The sequence below is a fragment of the Arvicanthis niloticus genome, chromosome 10, assembly GCF_011762505.2.
Source record: "Arvicanthis niloticus isolate mArvNil1 chromosome 10, mArvNil1.pat.X, whole genome shotgun sequence".
NCBI classification, from domain to species: domain Eukaryota; kingdom Metazoa; phylum Chordata; class Mammalia; order Rodentia; family Muridae; genus Arvicanthis; species Arvicanthis niloticus.
The window spans coordinates 8022385-8040907 of record NC_047667.1 but is presented as its reverse complement, the minus strand read 5'-3'; the positions used below and the strand labels follow the sequence as shown (position 1 = coordinate 8040907).

At 43.1% G+C, this 18523-nt stretch overlaps 1 protein-coding gene across 2 annotated transcripts; it reads left to right on the top strand.

Annotated features, from left to right (window-relative positions):
* The first annotated feature begins 236 nt into the window (after positions 1-236).
* Tsn (translin) lies at positions 237-13452 on the top strand. Of its 2 annotated transcripts, XM_034513298.2 has the most exons (6): positions 237-747; positions 1969-2062; positions 2938-3034; positions 7370-7485; positions 7964-8043; positions 11048-13452. In XM_034513298.2, exons 1-6 carry the CDS (start codon positions 682-684, stop codon positions 11279-11281), a joined length of 687 nt encoding a protein of 228 aa, XP_034369189.1. In that variant the 5' UTR covers positions 237-681; the 3' UTR covers positions 11282-13452. The 2 variants fall into 2 exon arrangements, with proteins under 2 accessions (XP_034369189.1, XP_034369190.1); XM_034513299.2 differs by lacking the exon at positions 7964-8043 and having other exon boundaries at positions 530-747; positions 11048-11261.
* Positions 13453-18523: the final 5071 nt, after the last annotated feature.

Here is an 18523-nt window from a genome sequence, read left to right as displayed (position 1 = left end):
ATGCTCTTAACCGCTGAGCCATCTCTCCAGCCCCGAAGATTAATATTTTTACTTATTAATATTTATTTCGATTATAGTCTTATTATTTTTTATTTATAGGATTACATACTTTCGACATTCCTTCGGTCAGTTTATGCATGCTCTTTGTTGAGCAACAAGAGAAGTATTATTTTCCTCCCTTGACTGAAGTATACGCATAATACGCAAATATAGATAAGCGAACCGCGCCACTCACTGTCCCCGCCCTGTATAAGCCACGTGGCGCTAACGCACCCCCACCCCCGGTGTTTTCTTCGATGCCGATCGGCGAGTCCCCGCCTCCTCAATTGGAGTTGCCTATCAGCGGGCCTCCAGCCACGTGCCGCTGAAGCCCCCACGTAGGGCTGTTTCCGGAGATGCCTTTGTGTGGGCAGCAGGCGAGGCCCCGCCTTTAGTGTCTCGGGGCCAGCGCGCGGCACGAGCCTGTGCGCGCGACCTCTCAGGCATTGCGGCGGGCAGCTCGGGCTCCGGTGCGCCGCGGGTGTGGGAAGACCCCGGCGCCAGCCGTGGCGCAAGAGCCGGTGGACGCGGCAGTAGCGGTAGCGACGGGTGTTGCGAGCGAGTCCGCTACTTGTCCGTGGGTCGTACTTCTTCTTCTTCGGCGGTGCTCCGGTGCTGACTGGTTGCAGGGCGGACGGCGCCATGTCTGTGAGCGAGATCTTCGTGGAGCTGCAGGGATTTTTGGCTGCCGAGCAGGACATCCGAGAGGCGAGCCCCCTTCTTCCCCGTCTCCTTTATTTCTTTTCCTAGCCAGGTTGGGACAATTGGTCTGGTCCTGCTCGGTTTCTCGTTTTCGGGCCCGATGGGTTTAGGTTAGGCCGCCTCTCGGTTTCGGATTCAACTTTTCAGCATCATGTACCTCTTTGAATATCACTTTTCCTGTTTCTGCATTCTAGTCCCAGGCTCGGCTAACGCCCGTGGCTAACCAACACACCTTTTCTATGTTGGCTGCTGGTATTTTTTTTTTTTTTTAAAGCACTTGTCCTTAAACATAAGCTCTCCTAGAGCTTCTCATCCCACATAGAATTTTTTTTTTTTTTAAATTTAGATTCTGCTGTGGCTCACAAGGTCTCTTTCTCCGCTCTCCTTTTATTTACACTCGTTACTATGTGTGTGTTCAGATTTAACTTTTTATTCGTCTAGTACTCTAGATACTATCCTGTCTGAGGACTCTTGGTTGTACTATCTGTTTTTGCTGGAATTAGTTTATTTTCTGCTCTCTGACTGTTTTCCTTTTGAGCTTGAGACAGGATCTTGATGTGATCCCTGGGTGGCCTGGGTAGCCTTCAGCGTTTTCAGTGCTGAAAATTACACGTGCAAAATTAGTCTTTATTTTCACTTTACAACGTAAAGGATTGCTTTTCTGTTAGCCTGGGTAGCCTTCAGCGTTTTCAGTGCTGAAAATTACACGTGCAAAATTAGTCTTTATTTTCACTTTACAACGTAAAGGATTGCTTTTCTGTTAGCTTCTAAAAATCGTAAGAAATTAAAAAAAAATTATCTGTCCTATTTATTAAATTGCTAGAAGGAATTACTTGCTTCTCTGATGTTTGCATAATGCCCATCAGTAAATGTGCCCAGAGAATGTTTGTAAAATGAATAAATGAAAATCAGACAACACTTGTGTCTAAGTTTTTGTTTTATAGACAGCATTTACATTGCTAATTATTCATTTTTATAGTGTCTCAGTTGGGTTCTTGAGCAGGTGGCTATTTTTCTTCCATGGCTACCTATATGAGGCTTTTTAGCAGCACCTTGATTTGTGACAAGAAGAAATTACTGGGAGAGTTCGGGTTCACACGTGAAGAATCCCTTCTTGTGAAAGTCCTGAGCGTTGTGACTGAATGTGGGGGTGTGGTTGCATGTTTGTAGGCGTGTGTGCTAGGGTTACACTGACTGTATCTGATTTTTATTTTTAATTTTCTCTAGGAAATACGAAAAGTCGTACAGTGTTTAGAACAAACTGCTCGAGAAATTTTGACCCTACTTCAAGGAGTCCATCAGGGCACTGGGTTTCAGGACAGTAAGTTTTTTTGCTTTTTGAATAAGTTTTTTTTTCTTTTTTTTGAAATTATTTTTGAAATTTTTTTTTGGTCCATTGTATCACTCTAAGTCACATTCTATTAAAATGACTTACTTAGTATGTCTTTGTCATGTATTGTGAGGAATATTGGTTTAGTCATTTTAAGAATTTATGATATTCTTGATATTTTGATTGCTTTTCTATGAGTGTATAGTGTGGTTTAAATAGAGATGTTATTTTGCTACGCTAGTCTAATGGTGTGTGTGTGTGTGTGTGTGTGGACATGCATGTACTATGTACTGGTGGGGTAGTTTGCTTGTGAGACAGGAGTCTTGCTTTTTTTGCCTAGGCTGGTGTTGAGTTGTGTTCCTCTCACCTGAACCTCAGACTTCAATGAGTTTCGTTGTAGTCTTTGTGTGTGAGTTGAGTCTTTGTGTGTGTTTTAATGAATGCTTCTCATGATTGAATGCCTTTTAGTATACATTTGTAGATAATAAAGTGGCAGGTATAAAATATTCTAAAATTCGTTGTTTATAGTCAGCCCTTTGTTGAGATTCTAATATGTCAAGTTAGACATGGAACCCTTTATAAGATGCAGCCAGCATAGCCAAGAGCTGAAGTTATTTTTTGATACACAGCTTACAGGTTTCCAAGGCAAGTCATTGATGCAGTGATGTAGAATTTATCAATCTGAGAATAGTCAGTAAAGCTCTTTTTTTTATCATGGGAATTAGAAACAGTTTAATTTTTGGAATCTGAGGACTTACAGTCAAAGTAGCTGAGAAATAATGGTCTCTAATAGATTATTTAGCAAGAGCTGTATTGGCAGTTTGTTAAGTTTTTCATTATTAAATTTTGTTATCTTTTCTGATCAGTTCCAAAGAGGTGCTTGAAAGCTCGAGAACATTTCAGCACGGTAAAAACACACCTAACGTCCCTGAAGACCAAGTTTCCGGCTGAACAGTATTACAGGTCTGTAAGAAGACAGTGCTATTTACAACAGTGCGCTTTTGTTTAGAGAAAGGAGAAATAGAGGTATTGAATGATTACTTATGAATAGCTGGAAGTCTTTGTAGAGGGAACAACAAAGAATTGCATTGATAATGGTGTCAGGAAAGCTAATGTTTCAGTATTTCCTTCTTTTTACTTTAGACAATTTGTAAGGAAGCCAGTACTTTTAAATAAATAATAATTTTTTTGAGATTGTAATTTGATTTCAACATTTCTCTCTTCCCTTTCATTCTTCCAAACCTTCATATTCTCCTCCATTCTTCTTCAAATTCATGGCCTCTTGTCTTGCTAATTGCAAGCATATATATATTTTGACCCTATTTCAAGGTGTCTATTGGAGCACTGGGTTTCCGGACAGTAAGGTCTTTGCTTTGCTTTTCAAGGTTTTTATCCAATTTTATCAAACTCTAATAAGTCACTTTCCATTAAGAAGATATGCCCAGTAGGTCTGTGTCATTTTATTTTATGAAATATCTGTTATGCTTTCTTTATAGTGAGTAAAGTTGTTATACATTGTTGAATGTCCAGTATTCTTAATTTTAAGATTATACTATTTGTATATCAGTAATGAAGAAATACTGCTAGTTGTGATTATCAAATACGCTTTGAAAATTGATTTGGATTTCATACACATTAAACTGAAAACAACTACATTTCTGTGTTTGTGAACTATGAGAAATAAGAATCCAGAAATTTCTGCTTTTCTCTTTTTTCTTTTTTAAAGATTTATTATGTATACGAATACACTGTAGCTGTCTTCAAACACACTAGAAGAGGGCATCAGACCCCATTACAGATTTTGTGAACCACTCTGTGGTTGCTGGGAATTGAACTCAGGACCTCTGGAAGAGCAGTCAGTGCTCTTAACCACTGAGTCATCTCTCCCACCCTCTTCTTTTCTTTTTAGTTAACAAAGATGCTCTTTTAAAGACATACATACAGTTAATAAATATGATATGTGTGCTTAGGGCGTGGATTGGTGTAGGGAGCCGACTTTTAGCCGAAAGTGGCTATCAGCTTTGCAGCCATCTTGAGCCATATACCCTGACATGAGACTTGGATTACAAGAGCCTACAACAGCTGAGCACACTCCGATAATCTTGGTTTAGATACCTTGAGATTAAAGGTGTGTGAGATTAAAGGTGTGTGAGATTAAAGGTGTGTGACTTAAGAGTGTGACCTAGAGATCAGATTTAGAGACAAGACCTAAGGGCATGATTAAAGGTGTGACTTAGAGGCATGGCTTAGAAGTGAGACATATAAAGGCGAGAGGCAGACAGAAGAGAGCGGAGAATCAGACACTTTAGAGAGTACAACTTGGAGAACAATTTGGAGTAACAGAGATTCAGACACTAGGAGTAGGAGTAGACATTAGACACTCGGAAGAGAACATTGAGTACAACTAGGAACTAGGAACTCAAGACTTGGGACTTGGACTAGGAAGAGAGACTGAAGAATAAACGGGATTGAAACACACTCTGTCTGGTCTCCATTCTTCGAGTCCGTCCTCACTCTCTTGCTGAACCCTGACCCGCAGACTGGAGCGGCAGCTTGGGAAACAGTGGCCTACAAGCGTGGAGTGGAGAGGGCCTCAACATTTTAGGCCGCCCAAAGTGGGGCAGCCTAGGCCTCAACATTTTTGGCACCCGAATGTGGGACTAGTGCGGTTCACAACATTTTTTGGCGCCCAACGTGGGGCAGTGTGGACAGCAACATAGTAGCCCCAAAGTGTTGAGGCAGAGTAGGGGCCTCAACAGATTGGCAAACCATTGGTGAGAGTAAGGGATCAATTTATTTGCTTTTGAATCCTGTATGATGGCCTACATTTTAGATTCTGCAGTTGTATTCTGCCACATAGTCTTACTTGGGTTTTACCTTTAGCACCCTGTAAATATAAAAGCAACGGGTGTAGTAGCTCACCTTTGTAATTCCAGGATTTTTGAGGTAGCAGCTGGAGGATCAGGAATGTAAGGACGTCCTTGGGTATATTAGTGAATTCAAGGTCATCTAGCTGAGATTCTGTCTCAAAACATGCAGAAATCAAAACAGACTTGCTGATTACCATGGTAAAGTAGTGAATGAAAAGTCCAGAGCAGTAAAGCTGGCAGGATTGAAAGACTCTCTGTCCCTGGAGGTCACCCATCAGCTGTCCTAGAGCTGGCTTTCTTGACCTGTGTCTATTTTCTGTTGAGTAACTTTTTTTTTTAAAAAGAAAAAAAAAAAAATAGACAAGGTACTGCTATGTATTCCCGGCTGGTCTGAAATTTGCTGTGTAGACCAGGTGCTGACTTTAAATTATTAGTGATCCTTCTGCTTTGGCCATCTAAGTACAGGGATTACAAGCATGTGTCCCATGACCAGCACTTTATTTACCTATTTACTGTCTGTCTGTCTGTCTATTGAATCAAGAGTTCTGCTATGTAGCCTGGACCATCTGTTTGTTTATTTACTTATTTATTTGTTTATTGAATCAGTTTAGCTGTATAGCCTGGACCATCCTCAGCATGAGATTCTCCTGCCTTAGCCTCCTGAGGCCTGGCATTACATGTGTGTGCTACCATGTCCAGTGAGGAATATGTTTTGAATTGGCTGCCACACTGGAATATCAGAAGTCAGCCATGGTGGCACATGCCAGTAATCTCACTACTTTGGAGGCAGAGGCAGGAGGATTGATGCAATACTGGCTACTTTGGTTTACATAGCAAATTCCAGACCAGCCAAGGCTATGTAATGTGAGACTGTTTTAAAAAACAGAAGACCCTTCTCCTCCAACTTTCTGAAGAAAGAGGAAAATCAGGAGGCATCTCACAAATACTCAAGGCTGAGGAATTTCTACTTTTTTGGTCAAGCTTGTAGGTTGGTTGTTTTGGTTTTATGAGGCTGGTCTTGCTGAGAGCCTAGCTGCTCTCAAGCCTAGTGATTTGAGGTCTCCTGAGAGCTGGGATTTCAAGTGTGTTACCAGAGTTTTTAATTATGGCCTTCTTTTTGGTTGTATGATAATTTAGTGATTGATGATTAGGTATAAGTTATAGAGATAAGTTGTAGAGGTTGATATACAGTTAGTTGTTTTCAGTCTTCAGTTTAAGGAAAATTATTTTTCAAACTGGAGAGATGGCTCAGTGTTAAAAGCACTGGTTGTTACTCTTCCAGAGGGCCTAAGTTCAATTCCCAGCAACCACGTAGTGGCTCACACCCATCTGTAATGATATCTGACACCCTCTTCTGTCATGTAGGCATATATGCAAACTCGGTACTCATTACATACAAAAAATCGTAAAAACGTCACAAAAAATTTTCCTGCAGCGCTGATTACATTTCATAAGGTCATTTACCCTTGTCATTTGTAGTTGAGTTTTGTTCTTTTCTCTCTGTCCCCCTCCACCGCCTTTTTTTTCCCCCCAGGTTGGCTGTAAACTTGGTATATATTTAAGGATGATGGCTGTCTTAGAGTTTTATTGCTGTAAAGAGGCACCATGACTACGACAATTCTTATGAAGGAAAACATTTAATTTGGTGGCTTATAGTTTCAGAAATTTAGTTCATTGTCATCAGGGCAGAAAACATGGTAGATTACAGGCAGACTTGGCGCAGGAGAAGGAATTGAGAGTTCTACATCTTGATCCATAGGTAGAAGGAGACTGTGTGCCACACTGGGTGGAGCTTGAGCATAGGAGACCTCAAAGCCTGTCCCCACAGTGACACACATCTAACAAGACCACACCTACTCCAGCAAGGCCACATCTTCTAATACTGCAATTTCCAATGGGCCAACAAGCGTTCAAACATGAGTCTATAGGGGCCATACCTATTCAACCTTCCACGGTTGTCTTGAACATCTCACCCTCCTGCCTTTACCTCCTGAATGCTGGCATTACATATGTTTGCCACTGAGCCTAGTGTATGCTATTTGTGCAGTAGAACCCAGGGCATTGTATGTACTAAGCTAAACACTCTGTCAACTCTGCCCTCATTCATAGTCTTTAGGTTTCTTATTTTCATTTGTCTTTAAGACTATTGAAAACCTTTAGTCAAATTGATAAAGATAGTCTTTGGTTTTAATTTTCATTTTATTAAAAAATTAGATTGTGCTTCTCATTGGTTATACTTACAGGGCTTATCAGATTCATGTCATATCCATTTAATGTATTTGTGTGCTGAGTTGCTTCTGTCTGTTTTATATATTAGGGTTGCCCATTAGATTTTGTTTGTAGAAAAACCTTATGTGTTGGGATAAGTCATATTGAGTGAATCCTTATGGCAGTCCCTAACCTGGTGCTCGTTGTGCCACTTCTGCAGGTTTCATGAGCACTGGCGGTTTGTGCTTCAGCGCCTGGTCTTCCTGGCAGCATTTGTGGTGTATTTGGAAACAGAGACCCTGGTAACCCGAGAGGCTGTTACAGAGATTCTTGGCAGTAAGTGTCCTAGTGTGGTCTGTAGAATCATGTACATTAGCTTAGGTTTTGGTGAGGGGGAGACTATTTCTACCTCTGGTGTGTGTTCATGGTGTGTGTGTGTGTGTATGTGTGGTCAGAGGGACAACTCTGGGTTTCTTCCTTAGGCACTGTCTACTTAAGAACGTTACATTTAGTAATTTCTGTGGGTGCATGGAAAGTGTGCCGCTCATGTGGAGCTCAGCACAGCTTGAGTGTTGGTTCCCTTCCCATCATGTCAGTCAGTTCCCAGCATTGAACTGAGCTGTCAGGCTTGCTGGTAAGTACGGAGAGAGTATGTAGTAGTATCTGCTTAAGGAACACCCTCACAAGCTAGAAAATATTTTTGTGCATTATACGTTTATTCTTTGTTTTAAATTGCTTTCATATCATTACTGTCCTTCGTCCTTCATTCTGATTTTTTTCTTTTCTTTTCTTTTTTTTTTTTTTTTACTTTTAGTTGAACCAGATCGGGAAAAAGGATTTCATCTGGATGTGGAAGATTATCTCTCAGGAGTTTTAATTCTTGCCAGTGAACTGGTAAGAAGTGTGTGTGTTGGGGTAGTGTGTGTGCAAGTACATATTGGGGTTCGGGAGTCACCACCCAAACCACTCAGACTCTGGTCTCAGTTAAACAGGGTTGGTTTATTGAGTAATATCCCAAGACTGATCGATCAGGGCTGTAGCTCAGACTTGGGAGCTCAAAACAATGACCTGAAACATTTTTCTGAGTCAACTTATAAAGAAAAAAACCACAATGAGCTCATGTACAGGTGCAGGAAGTATTGCCTGTTGGTTGGTTCTGATTCAAGCTATTTTGGCCAGCTAGGCAGAACAGTTTTAACTGACCTTTATTCTGATTGGTCCTAAGTGGAGCATATGGCTGTAAAATTTCTTAAGATTATCAATCTCAGAACATACAGAGTATAGGGTGTGTGGCTCTGAGTCAAGGTATTTTTCTGGGTCAGTCATGGAACAAAGTGGCTATAGCTGTGCTAGAGAGGTGGGCATCAACAGTGTACACCTGGAGGTCAGAGGATAACCTTGCTGTCATTCTTTGTGCTGGCCACCTTTTTTTGGGGGGGAGAAAAAAGTTGTGTTTAGTATGTATATATGTGTGTATGTACCTGGAGTGTGCATGGAGATCACAGGACAGATTTTAGTAGGTTTTCTTGTTACACTATGTGGGTCCTGGAGATGGAACTCAGATCATTAGGCTTGGTGGCAGCCATTTACCCACTGAACCATCTTGTAGCCCAGACTTGTTCTTGTGAGACAGGGTCTCTCGGGCTTGAAGTCCACCAAATTGGCTAGGCTGGTAGGCTAGCCAGCAGGTCTCAAAGATCCCTACCTGTCTGCATTTCCCCAAAATTGGGATTATGAGTGCATGCCACCATGCCTAACTTCTGTTTAAACAAGAATTCTAGGGATCACACTCAGGTCCTAATGTGTACAAGGCAAACACTTTACTAATTGACCTCTTTCCAGCACACCAGGCACTGTTTTGAATTTTGTGCTTCCATTTCATTTTTAGTTCTTAAAATGGCTGCCTGAACTGAGGAAGTCTTGGGGTCTTTTTAGGCCTTGTAGCTGTAGAGGGATTTTAATCTGGCAACATGGCTACCCCGGCTGGAATATAGACAGACTCTTAGTACTCACCTTTGACCCAAACAATGAAATAAAGTTAGTTTGTAGAAGGAAGCACATACATTTGAAAGTGGTATCTAATTGAGTGGCAGACAAAGTGATGAATCAGAGAAAGAGTTGACAGACTAGGCTATGCCTAACAGAAAGGAAAGAGAGGCTAAGAGAGAGCAGTGCAGAGAGAAAAGGAGAAAGGGCAGTTTTACCAGAAGAGTTTTACAGAGACAGATTAAAGAGAGAACAAGCCAGACACAGGTGAAGACAGAATGAGCTAGAGAATATGAAGTAACCAGAAGATTAGAACAGATTGCCAAAGTTAGTATGAGGCCAAGCAGAGCAGTTCAGTCAGAAGCTGCAAGAAGCTAGGTTGAATCAGTGTATAGAGGAATTTTGAACCAGAACATCTGTGTTGATCAGCCAGCCAGCCAGCCAGCCAGAGTTGAGAAAGACCTAGAAAGGGTGAGCTTATTCAGTAGTGCATCTCAGAGGTTGAAAACATTCTAGGCCTAGATACTGTAGATTGTATGGAGGCTAGCAGGTTCCAGGACTAGGCCTAGGTGCGTAACTGAAGCAGAAAGCCTTGGAGATGACAATTACATTAGATGAATAAAAGTTACTTTTCCATCTAGCAGTGATGAAGTGGTCATTGACTGCATTGTATGTGTCACAGTTAACATTAGGGTAGGTCAGACAAATGCCAGTCCAGGTGCTGAGGGAAGGAGCTGTGTCTATTTATTAATGGGCACCTTGTGTTGTTGCTTGTTTGTTTTTTTGAGATGGTTTCTCTGTGTAACCCTGGCTGTCCTGGAATTTGCTTTGTAGACAGGCTGGCCTTGAATTCACCAAAATATACATGCCTCTGCCTCTCAAGTGCTGGCATTAAAAGTGTGTACCACCCCCTGGCCTAATGAGTACCCTTTTTTGAGACAAGATTTCCTGAAACCCAAATGGGCCTTGAATTCACTATACACCTATATAGCTGAAGGTGACCTTGAACCCTTGGTTCTTCTGCCTGTACATTCCAAGTGTTGTTATTTATGAAATTTTAATTTAAAATGTTATAATACCTACCCCTTTTAGAAGTGTCAAGACGTTTATTTCTGACAATTATAATAATTCAGAATAATTTTAGAAAACAATTTAACTGTGTAGGTTAGTGAAAATTCGAGACATTCTCAATATGGAAATAGGGAGGGGAGGCTACAGAAGCCTATTGAAAAATTTATCACCAACTCAGACTTGTTGGAGGCACCTGATCAGCAAGCTTGAACCTGAGCACTGGCATACTGTTAGTGGCTGGGGTGAAGTGTCTTGAATACTGTGTGTTGGGATATACTGAACGGTGGCTCAGGAAAGCCTGGCAGAATGGATAGGACTTCATGGGCAAGGAGATCTTGTGAGTTGGGTTTTGAAATCCTACCTGGCCTTCAAGACGGATGAGCTGACTTAATTTTGACTTCTTACTTGTCTGTCTTATTCTGGGTGACCAGATGAACTCTCAGTAGTGCATTATAGATTTGATCATGTGGCCTATGTTTGAAAAAATATCAGTTACTGTGATTGCTGTGACATGTTTTCTGTTCTGTACAATAGCTGCTGAGCTGTGAAAATGACATTTGCTTAATTTAACATAACTTTATTTCAGAATAGCCAGCTAAAGGCATTAGAGAGATTTTAGAAGATGCTAATAATTATATCCATCACTTGTAGCAGACACTGTCTCAGTTCTGGTGGTGTTTGTTTCAGAGAACCTTCTGTTTTAATGTGCTTGTAAGTACCTTGAATACAGAACATTAGTTCAGTGTAGGTGCTTAAAGTTGAGCTTCTGGCTGTGATTAGCAGGAAGGTGCCGAGGGAGAAACCACATAGTAACGTACCCCATTTCTTTCTCCTTGTGCAGTCGAGGCTGTCTGTCAACAGTGTCACTGCTGGAGACTACTCTCGGCCCCTTCACATCTCTACTTTCATCAATGAGCTGGATTCAGGCTTTCGCCTTCTCAATCTGAAAAACGACTCCCTGCGGAAGCGCTATGACGGCCTGAAGTACGACGTGAAGAAGGTGGAGGAGGTGGTCTATGACCTGTCCATCCGAGGCTTCAACAAGGACACAGCAGCGGCCTGTGGTGAAAAATAGGAGCTTTTCCCTGCGGCTGGCCTTGCTGGCTCTGCAGTTGCCAGGGAGGGCTAGCCCAGTGCCTCTTCCTGTAGTTAGCAGCCAGGGAGGGCTAGCCCAGTGCCTCTTCCTGTAGTTAGCACTCCAGTGCTAACACCGCGCTTTGTTTTCGTAACTAGCTTTGTGGTGTAGGTATCAGAATTGAAATACTTTTTGGATCTAAAAAGAAGAAAAGGAAAAAACAACCTTCCACAGATTTTTTTTTTTGTTGAAGTTTCAGTGAACTTGCTGTGTTGTTGTATTACCATTTTGTCAACAGTGAAAATGTTGGTCCCTTGGTAAAAGTCCTTTTTCTGCTTACCTGACTGTTGATGTACTGATTGACAGGCTTGTTGTCTTGTTTGTGATTCTCCCACGAGTACGCAATGATGTTTTCTAGGTCCAGATGAGTCCTCCATCCCCAGCTGTAGCCTGGACACAGTGTGAGAGTAGAATTCGTGACAAGCAAGGGAACTTTATTTTCCCCATCGTATGTTAGCCTTGTAAGTTAGTTGAATTTTTTGCCTAGGAAATTTGAGGCCCGATTCTCTCCCTGCTGCCAAAATAGAGCAGATGAAACTGTACAGTCCAGCTTAGCAAGGTCAAGTAGAAAGAGCCTCTGGTACAGGGGTGTGGTGATGTCCTGTGTTTGGGTAGAGCACCTGTTTTCTGATGCCACCTTACATCCTGTCTGCAGTAGCAGTTAGTCTTACACGTGTGTGCTGTATTTGCAAACTATGAGACCTTTTCCCAGTAGCCAGCTAGAACTGGTTTGGGAGTAGAAAGCCATCCTCATGTATTCATTCATTATCTGTACTGAGGAGTGTGTTCTTAGAGAAAGCAGTGCTGTTTGGTGTAGAAGAAAAGTAAAATTTGACTTTAAAAAATTCATGTGATTGGCAGTATTTTTTGGAATAAGAAATTGCAGGTTGTGATTCTATCAGTACATTTAAAATGTATAGTTTAGGTAGTCATGTAAACTTTGTGGGCTCCTCTGTCACCTCTCCTTTCCAGATAGCATAAGAGTTCATATCTGGCCATTCTTGGGCTAGAACTGAAGTTAGTAAGTCAAGGCTGGTGATGGAGCTTTTAGTGGTAGTCTTGCTTGGCAGGTGTGAGGCACTGGTCCATCCCTAGGACTTCAAAAAACTGAAGAAACCCAACAAAAATAATGTGGTTTTTTTGCACCCTCTGACAGGAAGCTGCTGGCATTACCAGTATAATAGGAAGTATTTAGGGGTGTCACCCTTTTTTGCTTGGTAGCAGTTTGTGTAGTTGGATATTTGCCTGAAAGTACAGGCCTGTGTTCCCAGGTATGCAGGAGGCTGAGGCAGGAGGTTGGCAAATTCAAGACTTCAGGGGTAGCCTGGCCAATTGAGTGAGATCCTGTGACAAAAAAATCAACCAAAAGGCTCGGGGTATGTTTCAGTGACTATTTTCCTCGACTGTTTGAGGCCTTGGGTTCAACCCCTCATTGTGCAGTATGGTGGCATGGGGCTGACTCATTGTTTCCCATCTTGAGGGATGAGCTGTGATTGGTGTATATTGTTGGACATGTAGACTCGCCTTCTTCATGTTTTTTTTTTTTTTTTTTTTTCAGGGTTAGAATAAAGTGTTAGGTTATTTTTGTTAGTTTGCGCTTTGAGACAGAGTTTTGCTGATAGTCCAGGCTGGCCTGGAACTCTGACCTCTGTTTCTGTTTCCTGAGTACAGGTTTAGGCTCTTGAAAGTGTCTGGGAAGGTAGAAGGCTGTTGAGCTGCATGGTCACTTAGAGACAGGGGGTCCACAGGCTCTTGCTTTGTTGCTTAGGTGTGTGTTCTGCTAGACATCATTAAGGCTCTTGCCAAAAGTTTCTTATTTTCCTCTTTAGAGACAGAGGTTGTGATGTCCCACCTGCAGTGTTGTCTAGGCTGGTCTCAACCTCCTGGGCTCAAGCCTCAGCCTGTGAAGTAGCTGGGACTCTAGGTCAGTGCCAGTGTACATAACTCTTGAAATTCAGTTTCAGATGCAATGAACAAATTGCACTTAAAAGTGAAGGAGTATGTTTTGGTGTTGTGATTCTATTTAGGAGTTTAGAAGTGTCATGTTGATAATTAGTTGTGTTTGTTGCTGGCTTGTAAAGCAATAAAACTGTTTTTGGTCTCTTTGTAAAGTAGTGTGCTGCTGTTTGAACTCTTCTCTATGGAGAATCAATTGTTCATGATCCTTGGAGGCTGAAGAAGCCTGGAGTGGTAAGCCTGAGAGCTGTTGTGTAATGGTGACACCAACCAAGACACTAGCCACTCCCAGGGCTTTAATGTAAGTACAGATAATGTCTCTGTGATCTACCTCCATGAGGAAATTAAAGGTGTTTGAATTGAAGATGTTAAGAAACATTGCCTCTGGGTTTTAGTATGTATATCTTTTGTTTTGATGACCTGTGGATTAAAGTCAGGTCACATGTGCTAAACATGCATTCTACCACTGAGGTACACAGCTCCCAGAATTATTTATTTTTTGAGACAGGGTCTCCTGTAGCCCAGGCTGGCCTTCAATTTTTCTGTAGCTGAGGGTGATTTTGGATTTCTGATCCACCTGCTCTACCACCTGAGTACCCAGTTTGCAGGTGTGTTTCATAAACCTGGTTTCTGTCCTGCTGTGGATGAAGTCTGGGGCTTGGTGCTTGCCCGGAAAATGTTTTACCAACTGACATACAGCCCCAGCCTCAACGCTGTTTTCCAGCTTTTGAAGACGAGGTAGGGCAGCTGGAGAGGTGGCTCAGCAATGAAGGCTTTCAGAGGATGTGAGTTGGGTTTCCAGCACCCATGTCAGTGTGGTGGCTCAACTGCCTGTAAATTGTTTTTATTTATGCAGTGCTTACTACAGTGGCCTTGACAGTTAATCTTGGTTGTCAAGTTGACTGGACCTGGGATCAGGTGAAAGACACATCTCTAGTTGGGTCCACCAGAGTATTTCCAGGAAGGGCTGACAGAGGAGGCAGACCCTTAGGCATCTCCGGCAGCAGCTCTGCTAGCCTCTACTCCCTGCTGGTGAGCACATCCCCTCTGCTGCCAGCTATGACCTTAACTGAAGTCAGACCATAGCATCGTCAGCCTTCCAATGCCCACTGAAGACCGGCAGCTCTCAGGAACCCTCCAGGCCTTTCTTTGCTACTGGAGCACCCAGACTTGGGGGACTAAGCCTCCACAGTGTACAGACATTCACTGGTAAACTAAGCCAAGCTAATAAACCCCTTCTTATAATTTATTTAAAAAAAAAAAATTACTTCAGGCTTAGGAAAAGTCCTAATGTAGGGTGTGACTAGGAAGCTGCAGCTGAAAGAAGAAAATCAGTTCAGTCCCAATAAAGAAAGTTTCAGAAAGAACCCAGCCAAGCAGCTCTTGAGCCTACCCAAGAGCTAGGATTAAAATATATATATATATCAGAGAACAACTTATGGTAGTCTATTCTCTCTTTACATCAGAGTCCTGAAAATTAAATTCGGGTTGCAGGACTTGGTAGCAAGGGCTTTCCCACTGAAGCATCTCAACAGGCCCTTTTCTTTTTCATTTTGTTGTTGTTTTTTTAAAAGGTTTTTATTTTAAATTATGTGGATGCATGTGGATGCAACTACCCAGCTATTGGCAGCAGCAGAGGGGATGTGCTCACCAGCAGGGAGTAGAGGCTAGCAGAGCTGCTGCTGGAGATGCCTAAGGGTCTGCCTCCTCTGTCAGCCCTTCCTGGAAATACTCTGGTGGACCCAACTAGAGATGTGTCTTTCACCTGATCCCAGGTCCAGTCAAGTTGACAACCAAGATTAACTGTCAAGGCCACTGTAGTAAGCTCTGCATAAATGAAAACAATCTCATCACACATCCATATTGTTGAAGTAGCATAAACCTGCTAGTACTGGTTGGTTGAATGGGGATGGGCTGGCTAACTCAGCTGGGAACTGGAGGTCTGGAGGGGTCACTGGCAGATAAAAGTGTTACCTTGGATGTTTGGGGTGATGCTGTATGGTGGCTAACTGGTTGGTCAGAAGTGGGCAAGCTCCATGGAGACTGAAATGGCGAGCCTCAGCTAAGTGCATGGTTTAATGAGTTCGGGCCTGGGGAGATGGCTCAGTAGCTAGCTGCACAGGTTTGAGGACATGAATCCATATCTCCGGAACCAAGTTAAAACAAACACAAGCTGGATTTGGCTGTGTCTGCTCTAGTGATGTTCAGGATGGATGGGAGAATGGCCAGCCGCTAACGCCAGGTTTAATGGGAGACCCTGTCTCTGGGGAAGGTGAGTGATAGAGCAGGACACTTGACATTCTCCTCAGGTCTCCACCTGTACACAGGTATACATACTGGGACTTACATGTGAGCAGATGCCATATACCGCTCCCAGAACAAAACAAAATGCAAACCCATTAGGCAGAGGAAATAGAGTTTAGGGAAGTTGGCAGAAAAGTGGGCATGGTTGTCACAGAAACCAGTAGAAGATGTGGTTCTACAAGGTTTTGGGACAAGAGTTACATTTTATTTAACAGTTTTTCACTTTTTTACATGTCTATAGTGCATTGTGATTTCTGTCTCCCTCCCACTCCTATTACCCACACCCCAGCCCTTTCCCAGGTCTTTATTTGTTCTGTAACTCATGGCTGCCCCACCCTAGGCTTACTTTACAGTTCCAGCAGGCCTGAGTGATTGTCCTCTTTTTCTCCTTTCCCTCTCTTCTGTTAAAAACCTTTAGATTACATCCCTAAAGCTAGCCCACAAAGTCCATTGTCTTATTTGACAACTGATTCTTCTGAGACAAAACACCAAGGCCCAATCAATCAAAATGTATTATCTGGCTAATACGTCCAGTTAGGATTTACCAGCTCACACTAGCAGAGCTTCTTCCCTCTCCTTTCCCCATAAAACCCACTCCTGCAAAAACCAACCACCCACTCAACGAACCACCCACCCAACCAAAACCTGAAACACCTGCCTGCTGTCTGTGTTTGCGGCACCTCCTCCACTGCTTGCCCCGCTGGGATGGTAAATCTTTGTGTTGGTAACTTGGTGTCTGGGGGTGTCCTATACTGACTTTGAGGGGCCAGCCTTTCTTGTATTTCTATTACAGTGATGAAACACCACGACCAGTAGCAAATTGGGGTGGAAAGGGTTTATATGGCTTATACTTCCACATCATAGTCCATCATTGAAGGAAGTCAGGGCAGGAACCTGGAGGCAAAAACTGATACAAAGGCCACGCAGGGAGGGGTGCTGCTTACTGTTTTGTTCCTTAGGGCTTGCTCAGCCTGCTTTCTTACAGACCTCCAGCTCAGAGGTGGCCCCACAGACAATGGGCTGGGGCCTCTCCCATCAATCACTAATTAGGAAAATGTCCTACAGACTTGCCTACAGCCAGATCTTCTGGAGGCATTTTCTTAATTGAGGCTTCCTCCTCTCAGTTAACTATCTTGTGTCAAAATGACATGTAAATGTCCAGCACACCTTAAGAGTCTGTCAGTAGATTACAGTTTGGCAGGGAAGGCTCTCATGGTTTCCTATTATTGGCTGTTGATAGACTGTACTGTAGAGGCCCAGTAGGCAGCTGCTGTTGCTGTGGGATCATGATCGCATGGGCTGTGTCATCCCCACAGGGTGGCACTCCATGACTCCCCCTGCATTTCTGTGTTGCAGTGGTACCTATGGAGGACAACTTGCAGGAGCCAGGTTTTTCCACTGGTGGATCATGGGGATCAAACTAAGGTTGAGAGGTTTATAATGTAGCATTTCACAGCCTGAGAACCTTGTGGCTTTTGTCTGTTAGGGTACGTGGGGTGGGCTGTGCCATATTAGCACTGTCAGAATCTGTAGGCGTTGCCAGGACTTTCTGACTCATGATCCTGTGGGTGCAGGTTGCTGAGTTTCTGCTGTCGTCCTTAGGCTCACAGCTACAAACCTGACATAGCTGGTCACAAGGAGAGGCAAACAGCTGTGGAAGATCTCAAACCCACACATACTTTGGTTTGGGAGTGACATCTAACCTCCTTCAGAGTCAGCGTCTGTGAGCTAGACTCATGGCCTATAAAAAGGCAGGAAGTGAAATTGTGTGGTGTAGGATGGGGTTGGGAAGCTGGTGAGTTAAATGCATGATGAAGGTGGTAGGAACGGTTATTCTACTTTTGGTAGTACATGAGTGATGTCAGAGGGCTTGGGTCCCAGGACTACTCGCCTGTGGTGACAAGGTGGATGGATCTGCAGGCAATCTCTTGTAGCGGTTTCCTGTTTGTGAGATAGCAATTGAGCTAGCATTTGTGTTGGGTTTGTATGTGTGTTTTATACCTTTCTTTTTGAGAAAAGTCTTCATATATCCAGTGCTGGCCTTCAACTTGTTATTTCTCCAAGGATGGCCTTGACCTACTTGATCTTCCTGATGTGATAGCTGAGGAAAACTGCCTGATAAGCATCTGGAATTGGAACCCCATGCTTTTGGTCTAGGTCCTTTTCCATGGAAAAGAGGAGGAAACTGTACAGTCCATAGAAAATTACCCCCTGATCCCCTTCCTTCCCAGAAGGGTGAGGCCATACAGTCCCCCCAAAACCACAAGATCTCTCACTTTCCAAAAAGGGTGAAAACACATGGTTTCAAGAATAACCTTGGGTTATCAGACATATGGAGCCCTCTGACAACAGATAGCTCCCTGTTAGAGGGTCCCCCACAGCCCATCAATGCCAACTGATCAGTTTATCACCAAAAACACCTGCCCTGTTCAAACTGTATATATGCTTCTGCCCGAGTGCATTCTTGGCAGCTTCTTCTCTTGCGTGAGCAAGCAGCCCCAGTGCATTGGACTAATTAAATCCTCTTGCGATTGCAGCAGTTGCCCTCTGCAAGTTTCCTTCTTGGGGTCTCAGTAGTGTAGCCGTTGGGCGCCACAAAACTGCTTGCCAGCTAATCCTCTTCTGTTGCTTCTTGTTACTGCAGGTCCGTGTATCATAAACTGACTACTTATATATAAAAAGGGGAGTCATCATTAGATACCTTATATGAATATGAATCAATGTTTTGATTCATAGGGGCCAGAGCCAGTAGGGTATGTAGCATCCAAGGACTCCATCTTCAAAGTTTGAGGCAGTTAAGATAGTGCCAGTAATTCTGGGAATGCAGAAGAGCTGGCATGCTCGCTCGCTCACACGTGTAAGAGTAAATTATGGCCTTTGGTTTAATAGTGGTCCTCCCCTCAGTTCTAGATCTGACCATGG